Source organism: Leptodactylus fuscus, chromosome 8, assembly GCF_031893055.1.
Source record: "Leptodactylus fuscus isolate aLepFus1 chromosome 8, aLepFus1.hap2, whole genome shotgun sequence".
NCBI classification, from domain to species: domain Eukaryota; kingdom Metazoa; phylum Chordata; class Amphibia; order Anura; family Leptodactylidae; genus Leptodactylus; species Leptodactylus fuscus.
In genome coordinates, this window is record NC_134272.1 from 4,981,035 (window position 1) to 5,007,614 (window position 26,580).

Consider the following 26,580-nt stretch of genomic DNA (forward strand, 5'->3'; position numbering starts at 1 on the left):
TGACAAAGATGGCGGCGGTCGGTGAGCAGCGTGCGGCTAGTGAAGTGTCTCAGGCCGTGGCCCGGCACCTCAACTGCCTGTGTGACGGCAATAAGAGCACCAGGAAGCGGGCCCTGGCCTCCATCCAGAAGGAAGCCGAGGACCAGCGCCTCTCCAGCGGGGCCCTGCAGGAAGTCTTCGGGGAGCTGCTGAAGCCGCTGCTCAGGTGCCTGTGCGACCCGATGGAGAAGTGCAGGGAGATCGCCATCCAGACCCTGACCTACTGTGTGAGCAGCGTGCCCAGGCCGGAGGAGGCGCTGCCATACCTAGTGCCCGCCATCACCCAGCGCCTGGGCCAGCCTGACATCATGGAGCCTTCTGAGGAGCTGAGACTGGGCCTGGCCGAGCTGCTCACCCTCCTGGTGGAAGTCAGTGGTAAGAAGCTGGGCCCCTACCTGGACGAAATGGTGCGGATCCTGCAGAGGACCATAGTGGACCCCTTCCCTGATGTGAAGAAGGAAAGCTGCAAGTGCGCTGCCAACTACGCCCGGAGCGTGCCAGGTAATAGACATGGAGCTGGGTATACAGGGGGGCATAAGTATAATAATATATATATATATATATAAATACCCCCTCCCCCAATCAGACTGTATATGGGTCTCAGATAATACCAGGAACATAAAGAAATCGTACTACAACTTGTAACCAAAAAAATATGATCTGCACAATACCCAAGGCTTTATACCCCGTAAAGAACCTTACAAACCAAAATCTTGCACGTTATATGAAGGTGCGGCACCTCTCACTAACCTAATTAATAAATAGATCTTCCCCTGTCCTGAATGGTACAGCCCATAGACGTGTCCTGTCCATGGACAAATACGTGGTGGCCACCAGCGCCATATCTGTCACTAACGAGGGCCCTTCACCCCTCTGCCAAGTCCAGTTCTTTGCATCAGTTCTGGTTGGAATGTTTTCTCTTGCCCCCACCGTTAGGTCAGAATTACACCCCTTGCCCGACAGTACAGAGCCTATATAGTATACTAAGAACCAAAACTAACAGCACTGAATACAGTGCTGTTAGTTTTGGTTCTTAGTATACTATATAGACACTGTACTGTCGGGTAAGGGGTGTAATTCTGACCTCTGAATCACAGTGATTGTTCGTGAATGGTGGGGGCTAGAGAAAAAAATGACAACTGTGCCAAAATCGGTGAAGGCTGGGCTATTAACAGATTCTAGGAACTGGGGTGACAGACTGGAAGGGTAAGAGTAAACATGGCAGCAGTCACGTGTCCAATGCCCCATTTCCACTGCATGGTATTTTTGTAAAGTATGTGTTATTTTTCAGCACTTGTTGCAGGCCTCGTGCATGTGACTGCTTGTGCAACTCGAGGCTCTGTTGACGTTTGGTTCAGTTCTGATATTTTATAGCACCTGCTTTATAAATATTGGAATGGATTGGAGCATCGCAAAACAAGTCAGATGAGCCTTGGGCTGCAACGCTTGGTCGTGTGCGTGAGGCCTTAGACTAGGTACCAAAGCCAAAATCATACTAGAAGGTCACGAGACCGAACACTGCTGGGTTGATCAGTTATAACTTGGATGGCAAAGGACTATATGAAGTATTTTCTTCAGTGGAGGACAAGTTATATGTATAGTACATGAGTCAAGTTGAGATGAAACAGTTATAGGACACTATGCAGTGGAAAAATGAAATTGTGACCCAGAATGTCTTTTGTCATTGAAAGGGAGTCTATCATTGGTTATAGTGATGATTTACTAAGCATATATCTGCATAGACTGTAGAAAGGCTATTCCAGGCAAACCTTCATTCATCGCCAGTGTTTTTGAATTAGACTACTTTTATTGATATGCAAATTATCCAGCACGTAGCACCGGAAGTCTTTATTGTGTTCCCCGGGCACCGCTTGTGTGATATGTGTAAAGGAGGAGGCGGAGGTGAGAGCCAGGGATGGCTGGATAGTCAGCATATCAATAAAAGCAGTCTAATTCAAAAACCGCCGGTTCCGATCAATGAATGAAAGGTATGCCTGGAATAAAGGCCATGCAGATATATGTTTAGTAAGAAATCACTATAGCCAATGATAGATTTCCTGTAAAAGGGGTATTATCACTTCTTCACTACTCACAGGATAGGGCTTAAATGTGTGATGGGTGGAGGTCTAACTGCTGGGACCCCCAGAAATCATGTCGAAAGGACTACCTGAGTGCCCTATGTGAAAACTGCTTCATAAACTTCCATGCACTGACTTAGATGGCTATTCCAGACATCCTGCAGAAGTGACGAGAGTATGGCCGAGCATGCGCATGACTTCCCCTTCAATCCTGTTTCAAAAAGAATTCCAAGAGTCTTATGACAGATGAGTACTGGGGGGGAAGGGATGGCCACAACTGAGGCCACGTTTAGTCCTCTTTGCTGATCCCTTTAGACCAGGGATAGGGAACCTTTGGCTCTCCAGTTGCTGTGAAACTACAACTCCCAACATGCTCCATTCACTTCCATCGGAGTTCCAAGAACAGCAGAGCCAGTATGCATGCTGGGAGTTGTAGTTTTGTAACAGCTGGAGAGCCGAACGTTCCCTACCCCTGCTTTAGACTGTGTAGACCAGGGCTGTGGAGTTGGCAGGACGGACTCTGTTATAAGTGGCTGATGACCAAGGTCTGTCAGAAGCCGTAAAGATCCCCTAATTCATTGCAATGTCAGTGCCTGACTTCCTGATATAGTAAATGTAGAACAATTTCTGCATCTAATTATTAAACAGTATTAAAAATTGTAAAACAATCATTTTATTTTGAGGCCGGAATCTGTAACCTTTTTTTTCCCCGAGTCTTAAAGTTGATCCCGATTGATTCCACGGCCCTGGTGCAGACGGGTATAGAGCAGACATTTCTGTATAGTCATGGTTAGTATAAAATAATATGGTTTTGTAGACTGATCTTACAGTCCTATACCTGCGCCTCTTATGTTCTGCTGACCTACCGAATTTACGTAAGCAAGAAGCGCTCGACAGAGGAGATGCACCGTGACGGCAGGATCAGACGACATAGGGTAGCCATAACTTTAGACACAAGATGGTGGAAGATTTTTATTCAAGACTTTTGAAGTGACTTCTTTTGTTTATTCTTTATGCATTGGAGTAATAAAATCTTTTTTTTATTTTTTAATTTCTCGCTGATATTATTTTTCAGAACATTTCCACATGCAGTCGGAATCTCTCATTAAACCTCTGATGCAGACGATCTCCCACCAGCACTCTAAGGTCCGTATAGCTGTCATCCAGGCGACAGGAGCTGTTATACAGTATGGCAATGCACAGCCTATGGATGATGTTCTCTCTCACTTAGCCCAGAGACTTTTTGATGATTCACCTCAGGTGGGTAATATCTGTGAAATACATCTTAAAGGGATACAGTCCAAATATTTCTTAAACAATTAGGGCGGGTTCACACCTGCGCCCGGTCTCCGCTTTGCGGGTTTCCGTCTTCTGCCTGAGAAACTGGGCAGGAGACGGAAACCCGGCAGTCGGTTTTCCATCCCACTTGAATGGGTTTGCAAAGTGAACGGCCGTGAGCGTCTCCTGACTCTCCGCGGCGAAAACGTTTTTTTCTAACCGGACACAAAGTTGGACCTGCAGGACTTTGTGTCCGGTTAAAAAAAAAACGGTTTCGCCGCAGAGAAGCACTAGACGCTCACGGGCAAGTGAATGGGTTTGAAAACTGACTTGACGGGTTTCCATCTCCTGTCCAGTTTCTCGGGCAGAAGATGGAATCCTGCAAAGCGGAGACCGGGCGCAGGTGTGAACCGGCCCTTAGCAGGCCTTTCAGACCAGCAGAGACATAACCTAACGGTCACAAACCTTGGTTTGGAAGTCATTATGTACCTGATACTCCCTTTAAGGGGGTCAACTCATAAACAGTGTTCCTCTCCTATGCACAGGGTAGGTGATTAAATGTATGAGTTCCAGCAGTCACAAGAATTAGGGTCCCAGTGGGGAAACGCGGTGGCTCAGTGGTTAGCACTGCAGCCTTACAACGCTGGAGTCCTGGGTTCAAATCCTGCCAGGAACAACATCTACAAGGAGTTTGTATGTTCTCCCCATGTTTGTGTGGATTTCCTCTCATTCTACAAAGACCTACTGATAGGGAAAAAAATGTCCATTGTGATCCCTATATCCTATATCCCTATTTGGGGCTCACAATCTACATTAAAAAGAATTGGGGTCCCAGTGTCTCCTGTGTGAATAGTGGGGTAATGCACATAAAGGTACTCCATCCCATTCACTTCTGTAGGACTGAAGGAACACTTGGCTATATATGTCAGTGCCATAAAAGGGAATGGAGGGGTCCTGTGTGTGCATTACAACTCCATTCACACAGAGGACTTCTTGTATTGGACCTTGGAACCCTGAATAGGAAAAACAGCCCTGCGAACTCACTAGTGGTTCACCAGAAATATTTCAAGGAGTTGTTCTCCAGGGAGTCTGTCAGCAGTTCTTGTGGGATTTTGTATTTGGCAAACCCAAGGGTGATGGGCCGGCTCTTTCCCAGGTTATGTGATCGAAACCAGCCCCAGGCCGCTCTGCCCCCTCCCTCCTCTCCCGTGTTCACCGTGTTTACCTGTACTATGAGGACTGGCTGTATTATTACAAGGATGTATTCAGAAAGCTCCCATAATACAGGTACCTAGCTGTTCACACGGGAAAGGAGAGAAGTGATGGAATCCATTCAAGGGCCGGGTGCTGGTTCCAGTTACACAACCTGGGGCTAGAACCAGCACTGACTTTGTTGCATATATAAACCCAAAGGAGGATGATGATAGACTCCCTGAAGAAGCCCATTCCCTTTATTAGGAGATCGCCTGTGGACCAATTAACCAGGAAAAATGCTGGTTGGCTCATTGCTCTATGGAAGGAAAGCATCAGTCAGTCTGGATGTATTACTAATATTAAAGGCCATCACACTGCACTTTTTTTGGTTTGGGGGGCTATCTTGTACCCGATACCTCTTTGAGTGTGAGCCTTGTAGCTCAGGGCTCTGTAGTATGCTTATATGCAGCGATTGTACAGCCATGCTCCACATTCCTTCCCCACACATCTTGTAAAGGTTACGATGGGTCTGTTGTCACAGATTTCTCAATCATTAGATTGGTCCCCTTGTAGCGAGTGGGCAGAGGCGACGCTTGCCAAAAAGGAAGCTCTTCAGTAGGCTGGTTGGCATAACAAGCGTCACATGCCAGCAAATACCTTTCACTCCCATCCAACAATTTCATCATTAAGTTTTTCAGTCAAAACAAGCTGTTATTTAGTAATCAACGCGTCGACTGTTAATTGGGGGCAATTACTTTCTATTAACCGTACTCCTATCTGGAAGGAATAATGACCTATGTCATATGCAGCACTCAAATGTTAAAGGGACTTTTCATGGATGTTCCCCTTGTCAGAGAATGCTGTATGAGCAGAGGTTTTGGGGGAGGGCTGGGGCGTGACCACAGGAAATATCCAGACACATGGGGTGCACATGGACCCACCATTTACATTCGAACAGGGTTTCAAAAGCCTGTCATTTTGTGGAACTCCCTATTAAAAAAAAATCTGTTGTTGGGGAATCCCTACTAATTTGGGTATAGGAGTCTAAATAAGCATTGACTTCCTGATCATTAGATGTGTCAGGGCAGCTGCTGATGGGGGTCATTGTGCAGGGTGTCTACCAGCCGCCCCATCCCTCTGCTGCAGGGTGACATGCACCTTGGCAAAAGATGGAACAAATGACCAGTCCATTCAGTAACATCACCTGACTTAACACCCTGTTATTTGGGGCCTTCTTTGATATTGCCCATTGTTTTGTGATCATGTGACTTCATGTCCTGGTTTGTCTTCAGAGCACTAACCTGATGCCAGGCATCCTTTAACCACTGACTTCTACATGGAAACCCAGGTTGGCAAATGCATTAGTATCTGCTTGGTCAGACTTGCCAAAAACTGTGCACAATAACATGTTATCATCTGTTTTGCACTGCCAGCTTGTACCTCTTGTACCTCTTTGGATTTTTACCTATTCATTGCTGTATCTTTTGTTCTGTACCTCGGTGTATGGTTATAGCACATTATAGATGGCCAGAAATCTGTAATATATTCATGTCCTGAAGTGGCGCCGTCTTCTGCTTTATTTTGCAGGTTCGCCAAGCGGTGACTGTTGTAGTTGGGAGCTGGCTTCTGGAGCTCAGGGATCGATATTCCTACTTCCATAAACTGATCCCACTCCTGCTGAGCAGCACTACAGATGAGTTCCCTGATATCAAGTAAGTCCTTCAATGTTTATTGAAGTATCTATCTATCTATCTATCTATCTATCTATCTATCTATCTATCTATCTATCTCCTATCTATCTATCTCCTATCTATCTATCTATTTCCTATCTATCTATCTATCTATCTATCTATCTATCTATCTATCTATCTATCTCTTATCTATCTATCTATCTCCTATCTATCTATCTCTCTATCTATCTATCTATCTCTCTATCTATCTATCTCCTATCTATCTATCTATCTATCTATCTATCTATCTATCTATCTCCTATCTATCTATCTATCTATCTATCTATCTATCTATCTATCTCCTATCTATCTATCTATCTCCTATCTATCTATCTCCTATCTATCTATTTTCTATCTATCTATCTCCTATCTATCTATTTTCTATCTATCTATCTCCTATCTATCTATCTCCTATCTATCTATCTATCTATCTATCTATCTATCTATCTATCTATCTCCTATCTATCTCCTATCTATCTCCTATCTATCTATCTATCTATCTATCTATCTATCTATCTATCTATCTCCTATCTATCTATCTCCTATCTATCTATCTATTTCCTATCTATCTATCTATCTATCTATCTATCTATCTATCTATCTATCTCTTATCTATCTATCTATCTCCTATCTATCTCTCTATCTATCTATCTCTCTATCTATCTATCTCCTATCTATCTATCTCCTATCTATCTATCTATCTCCTATCTATCTATCTATCTCCTATCTATCTATCTATCTATCTATCTATCTATCTATCTATCTATCTATCTATCTCCTATCTATCTATCTATCTATCTCCTATCTATCTATTTTCTATCTATCTATCTCCTATCTATCTATTTTCTATCTATCTATCTCCTATCTATCTATTTCCTATCTATCTATCTATCTATCTATCTATCTATCTATCTATCTATCTATCTATCAGTTTTACTGTTTAAGCCCCATTCATATTTATTCTGCCACATTTTGGAAACATTTAGCACTAATACTTATATCCATAGTATGTGTGTGTATATTTATTTTATTTCATTTTTTATTTCATTTTTTTCTCAAATTCAGACAGACCGCTCTTAATTATTGGCAAAAAGTTGGTTTACAGTGGGAAAGAGAAAACGAAGATGATCTGAAAGATAAGATGGATTTCAGTGCTCCGTGTCCCACCCTGTATCCAGCTGGAGGTGAGTTTTCATTAGCAGAATATATTGCAGTTATCTATATAGAGAGATGTCAGTGCCACAGTTCTCTGAGTAAAGGATGCTTTGCTATTACTATTATGGTAACCACCACTTTACCATGAATCCGAGGGGCGGCTGCTCCATTTTCTGCCTGCAGCCATTGTAAAAGCATCTTCTCCTAAATAGAGGATGGTGTAGGGTAATATTTAGAGGGAGGGCAACATTTCACCTTTATGTCGGGCACATGGGCACTGACCACTGCTTCACTACAAGCAGTTTGCATGTCTCTCATGTGTTACAGCAGTTTGGGACCCTACGCCCCAGCTGCTTAGAGGCCTAGTGGTCCCGAGCCAGCTGACAGGTTCCTTCTAAAGTGAACTGTCAGCAGATTCTTGCATACCCAATCCAAGCCGTGCATCTCATAACTTCTCCATTGATTTCTATTTGTGCAAATTAGTTGCCTAAAGTCACAGGGTGGAGATCAAGTGAGTAAAGTCAGGTTAAGCTTGCCTCCAGTTTTCTGCTCCATTGTATGGAGCCCACACAGTCTCTGATGTCCACTAAACAAGCCTTACCTGTGTTTCAGCAGCACCCAGCCAACTTGGACATATGCGCACTGACACTAAGAGTACTTCATTGTACGTGCTGGAGACGCTGCCATCACTCTGGTGCGTATGCAGGACTCCTGGCTTCGCTGCACACTAATCCACATTGACTGGGCCCTGCTGAATAACTGAATTGGCCGGGGCCATCAGAGTGGCTGGGCTGGCTCAATACAGTGGAGGAGCAGAGTTACCTTAACATGTAGAGCGAACACTCCGTCCCCATGACTTTATGCAACTAATTTGCAGAAATAATCAAAGTAGTTTTTATTGAGGATGTCGCCATTGGTGAAGCCTTACCAGGACATCATTGGAGAAGCCATGAGATGCACTGCCATGGTATTTTGCTTGTTTTCAGTACCCATCATCTGCTCAACTCCGATAACTTTACTTTTCTGACACTTGTGTAGGATGTGAAAGGCTCCTGCTCTATTTGCTTCTCTAATAAGTCCTGCTCATGTCATATCTAAGGGATTTTACTGAATTTGACACCTCTGTTCTGTTTGTTTCATAAATAAACATTTCCATTTCAGTGCAGAGACCCGGCTTGGGATGTCGTGAGCTAATCTTCAGGAATCTCTCGAAAATTCTTCCCGCCGTTAGTCACGACATAACGGACTGGGTAGCTGGGACTCGGATTAAAGCTGCGCAGCTCCTTGTAGTCTTACTGCTTCATGCAGAAGATCATAGCACTCAGCACATGGAGCTGTTACTGAGCACCTTATACCTGTCATGTCAGGATGAAGAGGAGAAAGTCGTTCACAAGGTGAGTTAGTGGTTTGCACAATGTACGGTCTCCCCATGTTGCGTTCATCAGTGTAGCATGCTTAGCTATTGTCATATATGATGGTTTTGTTGCAGATTTTTAGTGCGGATTCTGCATCAAAAATTAGCAAAAAATCTACAGTACAGAAATAGAGGGTCACTCTTCCCACATCCAGATCTCAGTTGCCAATAGAATTGGCTTTCTTCTGTGCTTGTCCATGAACCAGCAGAACCTCTGCAGTAGTATGGAGGTGTAACTGAGAAGACCGCATCTGTAAGGGAGGTATGAAGGGACTGTGCTGTCAGCTGCCAGAGGGGGAAGGAGACTGATTTTGTTAAGAGCCTGCCACCCGTGTAAGAGAATAGGAGAGATGCTAAGAGGGCTGTATGGAAGCAAAAAAAGCCTGTGTACTTAAAAATGGCTATTAAAGGTGTTATCCAGAGAGTGCTCTAAGACTTCCACGGGTTGTATTTTTATATCAAACCTCAGGTTTCTAGGCAGGTTCTGAGCCTGAGTCACCTCCGCACATGGAAAAGGAGGGGGCCGGAGCGACTTGTGCTGTCACCCGGGGGGGGGGGGGGGGGAGCAACCTGGAAACTTGCGGTTCAACCCTAATCCAACAGCTTTACAGGACAGCTTGTTTTGCAAGGCCTTGCACAATGTCCGTTCCTATGATTTACTATTTTGGCCCATTGCTCGGATCTACCATGTTATGACTAGTGGGGAGCGAACTGTGCAGTGAACTACAACATGTCTCCAGGGTGGGAAGACCCATCAAGAGGAAAAATTCCACAAGGAGCCATATAAAACCTTCTCTGACATATTTTTCAGACCTGATTTATTTATTTTTTTTATCACCTGTATAATATCTTCTGTTAAAAATCCAGGCTGCCTTGCGAAATCGTGTCTGACCTCCGGATTGTGGTGTGAAATGAACCTATATACATATTTATTTATATATACCTGTATATACAGAACAAGCAAAGCCTGCACGTGCACCTCATGTTCTGCTATAGCTTTTAGCGTCCTGACGCTGCTGGATTAGCTGATCTGTATAGGGTCTGGGTGTCTGACCCCCCACATATCCTGTGAGTAGGTCATCATTATATAAAATCAGTTTGGGGCCAGACCATCTCTGTCATCGCTGAAATATTTCAGACTCTTACTTTGTCCATAGTCTTTAGGTGACAAGATGGAGGACTGTGATGACAGAGATGACGGCTGCCATTATTAAGGGATCTCCATTTCCTGCATTTCGTCCTCGATCCAATCGCCACCATTCACACTGCTGCCTTTTGTGTCCATTGTACATAGAATATCATGTTCGGGACGTAATTTTGATGAAAAAGGGGTTTGATTGGCGATTCTGTATATATCTTGTGACTTTCTGAGAAATCTTCCAGGTGAGGAGGGATTCTCTGTGATGTCAGCGGATTTCCACTATAAAGGCCGAGGTTTTCTTTTATTAGGGATTGCAGGTGTTAGATCTATAACTGAGCGCGGTGACGGCTCGTAAAACTATGCGCAGCATTCCCAGGACATGTCTTTACCAGCGATCACCCCCAGTGCCTAAATTATTTGGTATTGGGTTCCCTGTTCTATAAGGATTAGTTATTTCAACCCAAGCCACTTACACCTAATAGATGGGGGTGCTGTGTACGCTCTGAATGGGATTTAAGGGTCCCCTTGCAATCCATGTACTAGTTACAGATGCTAACAGCTGTATACTGTACGATGGTCCAGGTAGCAGGGTGGCATTGCATAGGGTTCCAGGGATTGAAGGGGTACTATGGCACCCTGCATGTTATCTGGGGGGCTGACAGTGTGACATTGTGTGAACATATCTTGCACTTTGGCAGATTCTGTGATGTACACCAGTCATTGTATTCAGTACAGCAGAGCCTTAATACAGGTTATAAGTGACCCTGCACGGCCGGATGTTTTCCCCGCGCCAGAACCCGACTTTTGGACTGTGGTGTTGACACAGACGTGTAACATTATTTACCCTGCCAGTCGTGCCAATGTACACATGACCCAGATTTGGATTGGTAAAATTGACTCCTTATTGCCTGCCTCAAATCCACTTGTACACAATGGGAATGATAATGTCATCTTATTTTTTTTATTTTTGCCGACCGGTTCCCTTTTTTCGTAGACCTGCTTGTGAGCCTGTTCTCTTACCTCTTGTTTCAGAGCATACAAGCTGCAGAATTAATCGGCTCCTTCGTGAATCCCGAAGTTTTCCTCAAGCTGATTTTGCCGGCTCTTCAGAAGTCTCCCCTATCTTCACACCTCACGGTCTTGGCAGCATTTATTCGGGGAAGTTCCTGCGAGGTGCTAAAGCCACATTTGCATCGTATCGCTGATGTCATTTCCAAAAGTGAGATCTGTCAGGGGTCTGAGAAGGTAAGAAATGGAGAGCAAAGCCTTGGAGGGCCACAAGGTATTTTCATTGCATGCATTGCATTGCTCCACACTGTGAGACCAGTTTATGGAAACAAATGTGATGGAGTCAGCTGAGGTCTACAAAACCTTTATGGAATCCCTACCCAGTCGCCAATATGGCTGCTAAGTGTTATCATCTATACCCGCTGTTTTTTTAGCTCTACTCCACATAAGTGCAGGTCAGCTACATCATAGTCTAAAGCCTAGCAGAGACTTATTTGCACACTTAGCTGACTCCTCCTGTGTTTTGGGTGATTTTCCCATTGCAGACAACCCTTTTTTAATATGAGCGCTGCAGAGAGAGAGATCATATGATCACCTTGAGTCAAGCTACACAGGCCCACAGCCAACAGTTGCATTTGACAGGAGGCATTGCCAATGACAGCTGCATAAATAATGTACTTCAGGGGTCTCTAGCTTGTGGTCAAGCATGCTGAGAGTTGTAGTTTTGCAAAAGCTGGAGAGCCACAGGTTGGAGACCACCGGATTTCTCCCAAACGGCGGCGCGGAGAAGACATCTAAAGTTAGGCGAAGAATAGCCTTTCTTAAGGCTATTCCTACGTGTTATCGAGGAGGGGGGGGAAAGTGTATCCAATGATAGGATCCCTTTAAACATTGTATATTGATTTCTGTAAGAAGGGGGTGATAATCAATACAGTCTAACCTGTGACCCCAACCTCCGCCGCTACTACAGTGTACGGTGCAGTGCTTGGTATTCAGTGAAAAGGCCACAGCGCACACCCGTAGACTGCAGTCAGACAGCTGATCAGCGGGGATCCTGGGTGTCTGACGCCTGCTGATCTGACGTTGATGACATGTCCTAGGGAGAAGTTCTCAATTAATAACAGCGTCCCAGTATTCTCAGCCTGTAAAGCTTCATAGTATCTCATTGTAGTAAGAAGCGGCCGTCAGCGACAGGATTCCTTCCATGTAATATACATCTGAAAGCCATTTTTTCTTATTGTAGCTTCTCACAAGGATTTTGTTCCAGAAGAATCCTTACAGGTTAATCATCCCCCATCTAAAGAGCAAATCTCAATGTGTCCTATTGTTTAGCAGCCAGTGGTAATTTTAGCAATCTCCAATGTGTTGATGTATTGGGGGATAATGAGCCGAGTATTTTTGTGTATATATTGTATTGCTATGAAAAAGCAAACAGCCCCCTACTGAAGGGCCGGACATTGAAGGCTTTTTTTAAGGAATAGGGCGAGCTCTTTCAATATGGGGCTGTTGATAGACTGTCTATACACACAGCTTAATCCAGGCTGGCAGCATGAACTAACCCAGTCATGTCAGGGAAATGAAATGATCAATTAGGAATGATGTAGTGTCAGCACCCCATGTCATCGGCCACACCGGGCGCTGTGATCTCGAGAGGCCCTTGCAATGGAGGTTCCCAGGTGTAGGGCTCAGACTTGCACACCTGGAGGATGGGAGGGCGTAATGAACATCCATGAAGGCTGATCCTGCAAATCTGCTCTATAGCATTCTGCCTGGAGATTGGACTACAATTTCAGTAGTGTCGTGACTGCCATAACCGCTCCAAGTAACCACAATCTCCATGTTCATGTGCAAAAGTACGGTGGTTGTTTGTGACAAATGGTACAATCCGTTTGCAAGGTATGTTAGCATTACTGTGCATGGTACGGCAGCTGACTGCAAGCAATAGTGACATCACCCTGCACAGTATGTGATCGCTAGATATGTCACTGTGCAAATAATGGGGGCCAGTTGTGGTCCATGATGAGGTCACGGGTTATAGTGACCAGTAGTGACATAACTGTGCAAGGAAAGGATGCTCATAGTAATATTACTGGGCAAGGTTCACGGTCCAGTTGTGGACAGCGGTGCATGGTGTATGTATGTATGTATGTATATATATATAGATAGATAGATAGTATGCAGTGGAGTTTATTAGGGCAGACAGCTTCGCCTTATTAAGATGCTCCGCAGGTGCAGTGCATGATAAATGAAGTCTCCTCTAGTCAAGGGCTGAGATATAACTCGCACCATTTTTCTGGTGTGTTATAGTAAATGTGTAGGGCCAAGATGCCCTGCCCTAGCTCGACAACCCTCTGCAACATTTTATAGTGCAAAAAAACATGCGCCAAACTCTCACCAGGTAACTGTTGTAATAAATCTAGTTGTGGCCTCGGAGGTATCGGCTGTACACGGTGATGTTTGCAGGTCCGGCGGATGTTGCTCTAGTATCGTTAATGCAGTTTCTACAAACTTATCTGAAGGCGGTGATTTTACCCTTTGTCCGCTATTAGTCTGTTTCATTTTTTTTTAGGGTGGTTTTATGTTCAGGAAAGTGAGATTACAGCAGACCTTGTTAATGCATTTGCTATGCAACGACTTTAATAAGATCACACAAACCCCAGGGAAGCGGCAGCTGCGCTGGTGTAACGTGAGCGTCAGCGACTCCATACCCTAAACCTATGTAACCGGAGAACATAGGTAGGGGAGACCTCGCTCTGACTTCACAGCCACCGGCTAATCTACATGGCGTCTCGTGTCTGATAACCTACTCGCCATGCCAAGTGGTGCGAGCTGTGATCGGCTCCATGGAAATGGCAGGGAAATAAATCCTTAGGTGTTGGGTGCAGGCACAGAAGAGGGCAAAGTAATGTGCTTCTGGGCGGCCTAATCTAAAATATGTATCCTGCCCCTCCCCCATCTTAAATGAATGATCCATTCTAAGGCTTGGTCAATAATTTTCAGTGTGAAACCATTAGTTGTTGTCCAGGCTGTATACATGTACATGCTCACAACAAATCATTTTTTGGGCCTTGTGTCCTACACCCCTGTCTTACTGCAAAAAAACCAAAAACTGCTCTGCCTTATAGAAATCTGCCCCAACGTTGATGCATCTAAAGTGTTTTAGGGAAGACGGTCTGTCGGTTCCTATATGTAACCTTACGCCGTGACGGTTTATATCATGTCTAATGATCGGAGGTGCAGGTAAGTGCGCGGCGGCGGTGCTGCAGACTAATCTCAAGCGTCCATCTTTGGCCATGCGAGCGGTATGCGCGGCATGTGACGACTGAGAAGGATCATTTATTCTTTAATCGAGTTGGGCTCACCGATGGGTTACAATATCTATATTTCTCATCTAAGCTTCCTAACAATGGCTCCTCTATTATGTCTTCTATTGACAGGTGCTGTACCTGGAGCAGCTACTGTGCTGTATACAGGCCATGATCGCTATATACCAGCAGTACTGTGCAGAAGTCAGCCTGCAGTGCATGAAGGTCCTGGTAACCATACTCGCCAGCCCGGCCTCAGAAACCCTGTACGAGAAGGTAATGTTCCCGCTCAACTCTGTCCATTGTTAATACCGTATATAGCAGCCATAAAAACAGCATAGACAACTGTACACGCATTTACTGCCCCCTGCTGGTCACTGATACAGCAAACAGGAGAAACAGCAAAGACAGCTCTGGTAGAGTAATAACCCAGTGGTTGGTGTTATGGCCGCCAACATATATATATTAGACTGGCGATACGTATTAGAGAGCTGTCAGCCGTACACTATCTCTCATGAAGGGGGGGAAGAACTCCGCCAGACATCTGTAACTGTGTTTTATCTCCCCAAGACCAGAGGGATCAGACTTTTCTCACCGACATTTTCCAGTGGGAGAGAGTCCAGAGGCCCCTATATACACGAAATATATTATATGTGATAGCTTCAGCCAATAGACATTGTGATATGGCCGGCTATACTGAGGAAAATATCCAAGATGTGTCTAAGAGGAAATAGGAATTATAAGGATTTGTGCAGGAGCTAAAGAAGTAACTATAAGGCTCTGTAATGTCATCGGCTGCAGAAAGAAGTGCAGGACAGTACAGGATAATACACACAGTGATGTCACAGTACAGGATAATACACACAGTGATGTCACAGTACAGAGATAATACACACAGTGATGTCACAGTACAGGATAATACACACAGTGATGTCACAGTACAGGATAATACACACAGTGATGTCACAGTACAGGATAATACACACAGTGATGTCACAGTACAGGATAATACACACAGTGATGTCACAGTACAGGATAATACACACAGTGATGTCACAGTACAGGATAATACACACAGTGATGTCACAGTACAGGATAATACACACAGTGATGTCACAGTACAGGATAATACACACAGTGATGTCACAGTACAGGATAATACACACAGTGATGTCACAGTACAGGATAATACACACAGTGATGTCATAGTACAGGGATAATACACACAGTGATGTCACAGTACAGGGATAATACACACAGTGATGTCACAGTACAGGGATAATACACACAGTGATGTCACAGTACAGGGATAATACACACAGTGATGTCACAGTACAGAGATAATACACACAGTGATGTCACAGTACAGGATAATACACACAGTGATGTCATAGTACAGGGATAATACACACAGTGATGTCACAGTACAGGGATAATACACACAGTGATGTCACAGTACAGGGATAATACACACAGTGATGTCACAGTACAGGATAATACACACAGTGATGTCACAGTACAGGATAATACACACAGTGATGTCACAGTACAGGATAATACACACAGTGATGTCACAGTACAGGGATAATACACACAGTGATGTCACAGTACAGAGATAATACACACAGTGATGTCACAGTACAGGGATAATACACACAGTGATGTCACAGTACAGAGATAATACACACAGTGATGTCACAGTACAGAGATAATACACACAGTGATGTCACAGTACAGGGATAATACACACAGTGATGTCACAGTACAGAGATAATACACACAGTGATGTCACAGTACAGAGATAATACACACAGTGATGTCACAGTACAGGGATAGTACATACAGTGATGTGTCTTAGTATGTCTTACAGAGGATTTTCCTGCAGCGCCACCACAGGGGAAGCTGAGCATTGCATGGCCATATAAATCAATGGGCAGACTATGTAATGCTCTTTGTATACTGGCCGAGGGTTGAGACTCCTGAGCGGACCCTAACACTATATGACCTGTAATATCTTGCTGTCCATGCTGATGACAATGCCCCGTCTCCTCTGACATCTCATCCTCTGCACACACAGATTTACTTACATTTTATGACAGCCGAGACCTCTGACTCCGATAAGCCCCTTTAATACATTTCTGCTGTACATGCTGTTCTTATTCAGGGACCATAAAGTTGTGATCCGCAGACATAAGATCAGATATGTAATGTATATCCTCTGAATCCACCACCAGCGCTAAATCAATCTTCCCTTGTCGGACCATTGAAAAGCAGACGCAGCGTCAGCAATGTAATGTTCTGCTGCAGAATCAGACTTCACAGCTTGCAAGAACACCGTCCCCAAACACCCTTCAGTAACCTCATTCACATCTCCTGCTGGAAAATTATTAGTTTAGTTTTTTAGTTTTTTTTTTTTTGGGGGGGGGAGGTTCCCATCTTGTCCTTTATAATTTAATTTATTTCAATCAATTTTCTCAGCTACTCATGTTGTGATTATTGTGCAAAGAATATCCATTTGTGTTCCTTTGCTTTACAAAAATCCATGTGAAATCCAACATATAAGAGCATAGAACCCCATCCTACGTAGGGGAATGCGGCTTCTACAACCTTGTTCATAGGCATTGGAAAATTTCCGTGCAGATTTGTCTTCATGTGGATTTTTGTACGGGGGTCACTTGGACGTATCCCACACTTGCCTTTGATATATTTGGAGTCCTTGCATAATAATCTGGGGTTATACAATGTGCCAAGGCTCTTATTCATGGCCATGTCCTTCTTTGCAGGTTCAAGGTGTAATGTTGTCACTAGCTGAGGTACAAGGTGTGACCGGACGCCAGGGGCTGTACAGGCGGCACACGGAAGCGTTGATGCTTTGGGCGTCCAGAGGTCACGAGCACTGGACCAGCTATTCCATAGAGCGGCTACAATTTGAGGTCCTCGTCTCTGAATCTGGTAAGAGCTCTGGGAAGAATTACGTACCTCTGTGAGGTTTTCGAAACGTAAGGGGCAAATGTCAAGGGGGTGCGACTTCAGGGCCAGACTACACCAAGATTATGCGAAGTCTGTAGTATAGGGATGCATAGGTCTGCATTGGAGCTGCGTACGCAAAACGGTAAGAGGTTTCTAATTCCTATTTGCAGAGTGACTTTTTGTAGAGTGCAGCATTTTTGTTAAGATTTCCGCATCAGAATTGGCGCCATTTTGTATGTTTTTGCCGCTGTGGAAATGATGCAGATTTTTTTTTTTCCAGCATTTCATTCCTGTCTACATGAAAATGGGTTTTCTAAACTGAACAACCCTTCAACCTTCGCTCGGGGGATATTCCAGTAAATTCTCCCCTAACCACTGGGTAAGGGGTAACTGGTATTGTGTGCCTGATTGGGATATGTGCACTAGTGCCCAATTCACATGAGAGCGGGCCCAGTACATCACTCACCCACCTCCCACAGTCCCATAGACTTTGTATAGCGTTCCCGTGTGCGTGCTAAACCACGCCGTTACCCTGCACATCTCCCCGCTCTATACGACTTGCCTTTGGACTCCATGCAGTGATTTCCAGTACAGCACAGTATTCCCTTTGTCCCGCTCCGCATCCTTATAAGTTGTGGTGTCTCAGGAATGCTCGGCCCGTTTGGCCCTGGGGGCAGATACCGCTCTCCCTGGCACGCCGTGCGGTAATTGTTACCCCGCGGACAAAAGACAAAGATTAATTTCACTAATTAACGTGTATTTGTCCCAACTCCTTGTTCTTTGTCTCATGAAAATAAATTTTCTCCCCTGACATTCCTGCCCTGAATCTTCAGGCCCCGCTTTGTTTTTAGGTGTTGGCCTGGATTTTTAATTTTTTTTTACTTAATAGGAAGACTTATTTTGCAATATTCCTTAGATTATGTCCCAAGGTCAAGTCTTTATTAAGGACACGAAAGTGTTTTGTGCCTCTGGTTACGGCGGAGCCTGTGAATTGAGCTCAGGCATATGATTTGGAAGCGGCGACCTTAGGGTGAGGTGCTTCGTGTCTTGTGCCTCACATGCGTCCTGCCGCTCCTTTCAAGGTCTGTGGGGTGTCTGAAGATATTCAAGCGCGCTACATGCCTATCTCCATCACAGATGGACCAGAGTACATGTTCAACAAGCAGAGGAGATGGGAATCCTGGAATCGGACGCTTGTGTCTGCCTCTTTATATGGACTACTCCCATCTTATAACGTGATGACATGTCGATAAAATATGCCGTCACTTTGATCGGTGCAGGTCTTATCTATCTGATTTGCATCAATCCAATGAATGAATGAAGGTTCGCTGATACTCGGTGGTGCAAGGAATGGCAGCTTGCCCTGTTCCCTTGCCGGAGGTTGCATTTTGCATTGCAGTTTACTTGCACAATGATTTGTCCTAGCAATATGCCATCAATTATTCATTGCAGACGGTTTCTATGACTTGCCTATTGATGACCTATCCTTAGGATAAATCCTATATATCTGATCCATTGGGGTCTGACACTTGAGACCCCCACAGATTAGTTATCTCCTCTGTGCCAATGACACTGCAATAACAAGCAAAGCCCATACAATATATACGGCACTGAGCTTGGTATTCCCTGAAGAGGATCAGCACTTGCCCAAAGACTGCGGCCGCTTCAACCACCTGAGCTATACTAAGGATAAGTCCCAGAAAACCCCTTTAATGTCACTGACATAATCCTAGTAGCCTTTTATTGAGCGTCCAGTAATGTATTAATTCCTCTATGATCAGATAGGGGGTGCTGTCTCTGTGGGTGTAGAACGTGTAGCACTGGGATTATTGCACCTTGCTGTTGATAATGATACCGGTTTACTTGACTTGGTGTATTTTTCCAGGCCCTGTCCTTGGAGAGCGTCTCGATCTCTTGATGCCGGTTTTGCAGACCTGCCTTCAACAAGACAAAGAGCCTCAGATGCGACTGAAACTCTTCACCATGTTGTCCAAACTCCTGCTGAAAGCCAATGAAACCGTCAACTCCAAAGGGTTTGTCGAGATTCCCAATCCCTCTCGCCCTACAAAACAATGAGCGCTCATTCATAGAATTTGGGCTCTTCTCATAGTGTCTCAGACAGGAATGCTTGAAAGGCGTATTGTTCTGTCCTACACAGAAATGAGAAACAATGCACAGGCCACCGCCGCTGCAGCTCTGGGGGAGAGGAAGGACCAACACCCTTGGCTTGCAAACTTGAGACCTAAAATACGGAAAAGGAGTCTATTACATGGCTCAGTCGTCTGGAACAAGTGTTCATAGGAACGCTAGTAACTGGCCCATGTCATGGTTCTGCTCCTGCACCGTACAAGACAATCGGTAGCACAGCACCCTGTGTGACCAGAGATGTACTGCCGATAACCAATGCAGCTAAATAGGGAGGATCGGCCGCAGGTTCCTCCTCTATGTACATTGCATTGGGTGTTATAATAGGATGATGCCAATGAGTACAGATGGACCCTTTTATTATCAGTTGGTGCTCGCAAATTTACTGACAACCTTTCTGTATGCTAGGAATAGAATACAACTCTTCCAGCTGTATTTCGGGTGTATAGAGTGGGCAATTTAAGTTACATTATGTGCATTGTCAGCGTTCACTATCCCAAGATACATGAAATAACAACATTAACTTTTCCTTATTAAATAGAACATAGTATGACAATGGGACTGAGCTTGCAGTACCTATCTTGGCCTCTGCACAGTGTATGGCGCTGTGCTGGTTCCGGTTCACTGCAGCTCCTTTGATGTAAGGCTAGGTCACCCATCCAAGTTCTGGAGTAATATTAACGTACAGAAGAGATTTCAAAGCTACCAGTGAGACCTCTTATCTACGCAGTGGTCACACCAGACACCTTACTGACTGGGGTTACCTGACTTGGGGCCGCAGTGCCAGGGAGTCAGATTGGGTTTCAGTACATTGTAAGTTTGCAGAGCCCGTAGCACCCGTTCAGCAGCATGAAGGGCCCTAAAATCCCGCCTGTGTGCCTCTGATGTGTGTGACTGTGTAATACACTATACAGTATGTCCTTATTGTAATAGCCGGTAACTGTGATATTATGGATTACATTTATGTCTTTTCTCCTAGATATTTTGGTATTTCACTACATTCTTTAAGTCTGCTATAATTTGTGTTGAGGCGCCCCCTACTGGACACTATTACAGAATAACATAACACAGTTATATAAACTGAACCTGCAGCAGGCAACGCCATCGACAGAAAAATAGATGGATAAGCATCACAAGATGGACAGGGGCCGTGCTCATAGGCTTACACACAGCAGTAGGAATAGGGGAAGGGATTTGGGTTTGTTGCTAGCTCAGTAACGGCATTGTTAAGGCTCCGATAAAAGATTTCCTACAAGAGGACAACTCCTGGATTTATCTTTTTATGATTAGATTTGTAGCTTTGGGTTTTTCTATCCTGTTTTGCGTCCCATCTAAACCTATGCACGTTTCATTACCAGGCAGTTCCATCTTTACTCTGAAACTGTCATTGGGGACATTCTGGTTCCTAACCTGAAGTGGCAGGCGGGGAGGACCGCAGGAGCCATCCGGACCATCGCCGTCTCCTGTCTCTGGATTCTGTTACAGAGTGAGGTCCTTTCACGTGAAGAGGTAAAGTACATGCAGCTAATATGTGACTGAGGACATAATGTCACCTGCCCTTCCCCCGCAACTGCTGCTCCGTGGTGTCCCAGGTGTCAGCCCCCCCGCTGATCAATTCATGACCTATCCCAAGTATAGGCCATCAGTGGATAAAACCTAGAAAACCCCTTTGGACTGGACAACGCGGCGCTTACGCAAAGGAAATGAAATGTTGTTTAATCTCTACCACACATTGCAGGAAAAATCGCTGCAGAATACACAGCAGGTTATTGTAATCTACAGAAACCCTGTATTTTCCCCAGAGGGGTATTTGGAGGGAGGCAAAATGAAAAATGTAAATTTTTCTGCAATGTTGTTTTTTGCTGTGATTCACCGTGTGTCGCCCGACCCTTAAAGCGGTTTTCTGGGATTGTAATACTGATGACCCATACCCAAGGCATTGCTTTGGACTCGCAGCAGGGAAACCTTTGCAATATTTGCACTTTAAAAAAAAAAAAGTGCTATGAATGCAAAGTAATTTTTATGTACCCCAAACACTGCCAAAAATACATTTTTCCTACATGGAAAAGCCTCCTATGGTCATTTGCATGAAAACTGCAATTATGATTGCTGAAATAAAAAAGTGCATCATTGAAGGGGTTATTTGGTTTTTTTAGATGGATGGCCTATTCTTAGCAGCTCCCCAGCAGATCAGCCGGTACCGAGACAGCTTGGAGAACGGCACTACTCGCTCACTGTACAAACTGTAGTGATGAGTCAGGTTCTCTAGCGCTGCCCCATAGACTTCAAAGTGACAACACTGATCCCATGATCTGTGGGGATCCTGGGTGTCCGACCCCTGTGGGTGTAATTTTGATGCCCCATCAGGAGGAGAGGCCATCAATCTGAGCAAACGGATAACCCCTTCCAGGCCCAAACAGGCCTTGGCAATGATAGCCTTTGTGCTTTACTTTAACCCATTTGTTTTACTGACAGTCTGCATTTCCTGACACCCCTCCCTCCCTTCTGTAACTTGCAGATTCTCCGGGTACAGGAGGTTCTGATGCCCCAGGTTCTCGCTACTCTGGAAGAAGATTCAAAGACAAGCCGGCTTGTGTCCTGTCGTATTATCAAGACTCTCCTGGGAATCTGCGGACAACACTATGATCCAGATAAACTGAACAAGATTTACCCCGGTATATTTTTGTCTGTTTTTAGTGTTGTGTAAGGAGGCAGCTGTTCACTTTCACACAATTGCCTTATGTTGTACTGATCCTGATTTGCAGCCTGTATTTGGGGCATATTCACATGTAATTGATGCACTAGCTATTTGTCCAATGCAAATTTGCAGGCATAAAATCTGCAGCTTATTAAAGCAAAGTGAAACTTCTTTGCAAATCTACACACTGGGGGGAGAAAACAAAGTCCCACCGCAGGTCAATTGTTTCTGGATTTTCAGAATGGATTTTGTCCATTTCAGTATAGGGTGGTAAAATCCACAGCAAAATCCAGAAAAAGCTCTTGTGATACATGCAGATTTGCCAAGGACTCTGCAGTGCAATCCATAGAGCAGTTTATGCACCTCTTAAAGAGGACCTTTCACCGATTTGGGCACAGGCAGTTCTATATATTGCTAGAAAGCTGACAGTGTGCTGAATTCAGCTCACTATCGGCTTTCCAGCAGTATATAGAACTGCCTGTGCCCAAATCGGTGAAAGGTCCTCTTTAAGGCCATACGCTCATGCTGCAGTACTGATGGTTGACATTGAAAATTGTTACCAAGGTCATTATTAAATGTGTTGTCCAACCTCAAATGCATCAGTCAGTCAGCAGACCTTGTCGGGGTAGGCCATCAATATGTGATCTGACACCCAGGCCCTGCACGAATCAGGCCTAGAGGATGTTGTGGAGGATAAGAGGTTCTCCAGCCCTTGATGGACTGTTCTTAGACATCGGATTGATGGTGCTGGGATTGGTATCTCCCAGTAGTGTTTGTATGGAGAGTCAGAAGCATGGCTCTCAACATGTAAAGTGTATTGGCAGGTTTAGGTACAGCAGCACCATTGAAGTATCTAAGCCCGCTGCTACACTTTGTACCGGGAGTGAGCAGTGTGGCTCCCTGCATGTCCACATTACCAGGAGCCATGGTGCCCTGATAGCTGATCTGTGGGGGGCCTGGGTGTCGGATCCACGCAGACTTAGTATAGATGGCTTATCCTAAGGATCCGGCTAACCCCTTTTAATGTTGCTTTGAACTATAATACAGGACCAGTACAAGATAAGTAATACATCGTATCTACAAAGTCACTTGACTTTTGGTGTTTATTTATTCTTTGTATATTATTCTGTATTAAGAACATGGACTAGAACTATTACATATGAGACATTGCCAAGTACACAGTAGTCAACTACATATACAAATACATAGGATAAGGTAAGTCAAAGTCTCTGCAATCCTATCATGGAATCCTACCTAACCCATAAACTTGTCTTAACAGAACTTGTGAAGCGTCTCGATGATGCTTCCGATGAAGTGCGGATCACGGCGGCTAAAACACTGGCTCTATGGTTTAAGTTCATCGACGACCGCTACGAGAGGACGACGTATCGGGGTCATCTGGAATTCCTATACCGCTGTCTCCTTGTGCATCTCGATGATTCTGATACTGCTCTCCAGGCTACAGTACTAGGTGAGTCTATTGTCTAATCTGTGATATCTTATGGAGTTATCCTGCACGAGGAAAACAACCAGTCCATATTTTATAAGTGGCATTGCATCTCAGCGCTAGTGATGATGGGAGTCGACCACTTGTACAAACACTTAATACAAGAACAGGTGTTCCTTGCACTCGCTTGTGCAGGCATCTGCGGCTCTGTTCTACTCTTGGGAACTGATGGAAATATCTGAATATTGTCGTTCACTTGTCTCTGACCCTTCCATAGACATGGTTGGCGTGGGGCTTGCCAACCAGTTACAAGGGACCCCTGTTCTTTTATTATTGGAGTATGAGCAGTGATACCCCCACTGAGTACGACACTTCTCCCTTATCCAGCACTTTCTGTTTTTAGCACCATCATTTGATGTCTGAGAGACGCCAGCCAGTTTGATGACGGATGACAGGTCCATGTTAATCTGTTGTACAAATTGCTGCTTGTCTGCGCTGCCGCGGATGATGTACGGACCGCTCTGGCTCTATTTACATCCATAAATCATTGTGGCATAATGTGATGGGGTGCTTAAAGGGGAAAAAATAGACCTATTATCTGGGCACCTTGTCAGATACAGACAATCGATCATGGCAACTAGGACATGTCACAAAATGGAGTAACTGTGTCTCTTAACCTGCTAAGTGCCAAAGACGGACTATAGTACATAATACTCGCTCCTTGTAGCTTCATCTGTAGTATGAGGTGGCTGCAGCAGCCCGGGGTGGTCCTGCCTGCACCATATTGGACTATTAAGCTTTGCTGAGATCTGTAGCTGTCAATGTTATCGGTTACTAGACATGGCCAATGGAATCCTATGAATACAACAGAGGGGGATTTTGCCATGCAGTGACATCACATCTCATCTATATCTATAGAATATATATATTTTCATATACACGTACAGTGTCTATGCCCAGTATACTACGTTTGTTACACACTGTATGCAGTAACAGATAAGTGGCTCTAGGTGGCAGCAGCTTACCAAAATTCAAATGAGCGCCATCCGCCAGCCTGTCTGTGTGATGTATTGAGGTGCGCTCGCTCTCTATTTATAGGACACATTAAGATCTCTCCACATGATTGGCTTCTCTGGACACAAACTTTTCATTCTGAGACTCGGACTGTCCCGTCCTTTTGTCAGGCTTTTGTGAAATTATCTCAGTAAATTCTAGATCCTTCTGTAATCACCATGTAGAGGGTGCAGTGATATTTTGTGACCAGTTTCATCTAATATATAGGTTGTTCTTGGCTTTCAGCATCTATCAGGTGATTTCTACTGCCCTGTCTGAGAGCGCAATATGCTAGAGAAAGCGGAGCCCGTCATATGTAGGGTGTATGACTTGTAGGAGAATAAAAAGCGGAGTAAATCCCACCAGGACTCCTACAGAGACAGTGCGAGTCCTGACTACCCCAGCCAGACAGTGATTGACAACCTTCTGTGTATACACTGATACAAGAGAACTGTCAGTAACTGTGTATGCAGGGTTTTATTCTGCTTTTTACTCAGGAACCCTGCTCAAAATAATAAAACCCTATATAACACAGATATATATCACATATATTCATATCACCCTGTCACACCCTGTTGTTAGATGGGGCAGCATCAGGCACCTGATAAATTTTTTTCAGCCCATTACCTAGACCAGGGGTAGGGAACCTTTGGCTCTCCAGCTGCTGTGAAACTACAACTCCCAGCATGCTCCATTCACTACCATGGGATTTCCAAGAACAGAAGAGCAAGTATGCATGCTGGGAGTTGTAGTTTTGCAACAGCTGGAGAGCCGTACGTTCCCTACCCCTGACCTAGACCATGATCCTGTTTTCAGTGTCCGCTCCGTGTCTTGCAGATGTTCTCCAGCAGGCGAGTGTCATCTACCCATCAGTATTAATACAAGAAATTGAAGCCGTGAAGCACAAGCACAGGACCCCGGTCTATTGTGATCAGCTCCTCCAACATATCCAGATGCATCAAGGCGGTGAATCTACGTAATTGTCACCTGTCCCCCATGTCATCTGTTTTATGTGTCCAGAATATTCTTTTATATATGTATTTATTGTCATGTAAAAAAAACTAACCTTTTATGCTGTGAATATCCAAAGTGCCTCTATTGGGATGACGAGGATGCAAAATAGATCTCCCTATGCAGAATGACGGTGACCTAAATGTCCAACGCCAACATGGCTGACTGTTGTGTTATATGCCACTGGTGGCTACCACCTGAATAAACCTGCCCTATGGCGCTGCTTTTTATTAGGCCTCCCGTTCAATGAAATCATTCCAACTAGGTTCCAGAGATATCTGACAACCGGGGATATACAATAAAAACACGAGCTATAAATCCAGCTATATGTCAGTGGCAGAGGCTGCTGTAAGCTCCGGAGAAACAGGTTTTCTTATGAATCTCTGAATCTATGTATTTAATAAGCTGAAGATTTTCTTTTCCTAAGACATTCAGCATTGCCCATAGGTGGCGTCACAGGACTTGTATGGAGATCAGACAGTATTACATTGCTGGTCTTGTATACGGATGATGGGCTTTTGTTTTTATATAAGCAGATTTGGCACCAAAACCTCATAAACTCAACAAACTCTTAAAGGAATCATGCAGTGTTGTCGCTCAAGGTAAAGGGAGTCTACCATACCCTAAATCACATTTTATTTAGTAATAAGGGGCCATTGCCATTGTGTTTCAGTTGGTACAGACACACCCCAGGGTGCATAAAGATCAAAAGCTGACTATATCTACATCCACTTTGCATTGTGAAACAACAAAGCTATATCTATTTAAAGGGGTTGTCCAGCCCCTGATTACATTTTTATAGTGATCACTCACCTATATTGGGACCCGACACCCGTCCCCTGCACACGATCTGTTGTAGTAGCCCTTTGCTATGGTGGTGCTTATACAAGTAATAGGCATGGGGTTGCAGTTTC

The 26,580-nt window shown here is 44.5% G+C and overlaps 1 protein-coding gene across 1 annotated transcript; it reads left to right on the forward strand.

Moving 5' to 3' along the window:
• Nucleotides 1–25,861, forward strand: DNAAF5 (dynein axonemal assembly factor 5). The gene is made up of 13 exons (XM_075285073.1): nucleotides 1–540; nucleotides 3,193–3,377; nucleotides 6,177–6,301; nucleotides 7,385–7,503; nucleotides 8,636–8,868; nucleotides 11,062–11,274; nucleotides 14,475–14,618; nucleotides 17,126–17,294; nucleotides 19,198–19,345; nucleotides 20,816–20,966; nucleotides 21,976–22,132; nucleotides 23,435–23,626; nucleotides 25,493–25,861. Exons 1-13 carry the CDS (start codon nucleotides 9–11, stop codon nucleotides 25,633–25,635), a joined length of 2,511 nt encoding a protein of 836 aa, XP_075141174.1. The 5' UTR covers nucleotides 1–8; the 3' UTR covers nucleotides 25,636–25,861.
• Nucleotides 25,862–26,580: the final 719 nt, after the last annotated feature.

Coding starts and splice junctions, on each gene's coding strand:
- DNAAF5 (XM_075285073.1), top strand. CDS start 9: ATGGCGGCGGTCGGTGAGCAGCGTGCGGCTAGTGAAGTGTCTCAGGCC. Junction 3,378..6,176: donor TTTTTGATGATTCACCTCAG/GTGGGTAATATC, acceptor TTTATTTTGCAG/GTTCGCCAAGCGGTGACTGT. Junction 19,346..20,815: donor GAAACCGTCAACTCCAAAGG/GTTTGTCGAGAT, acceptor TTTCATTACCAG/GCAGTTCCATCTTTACTCTG.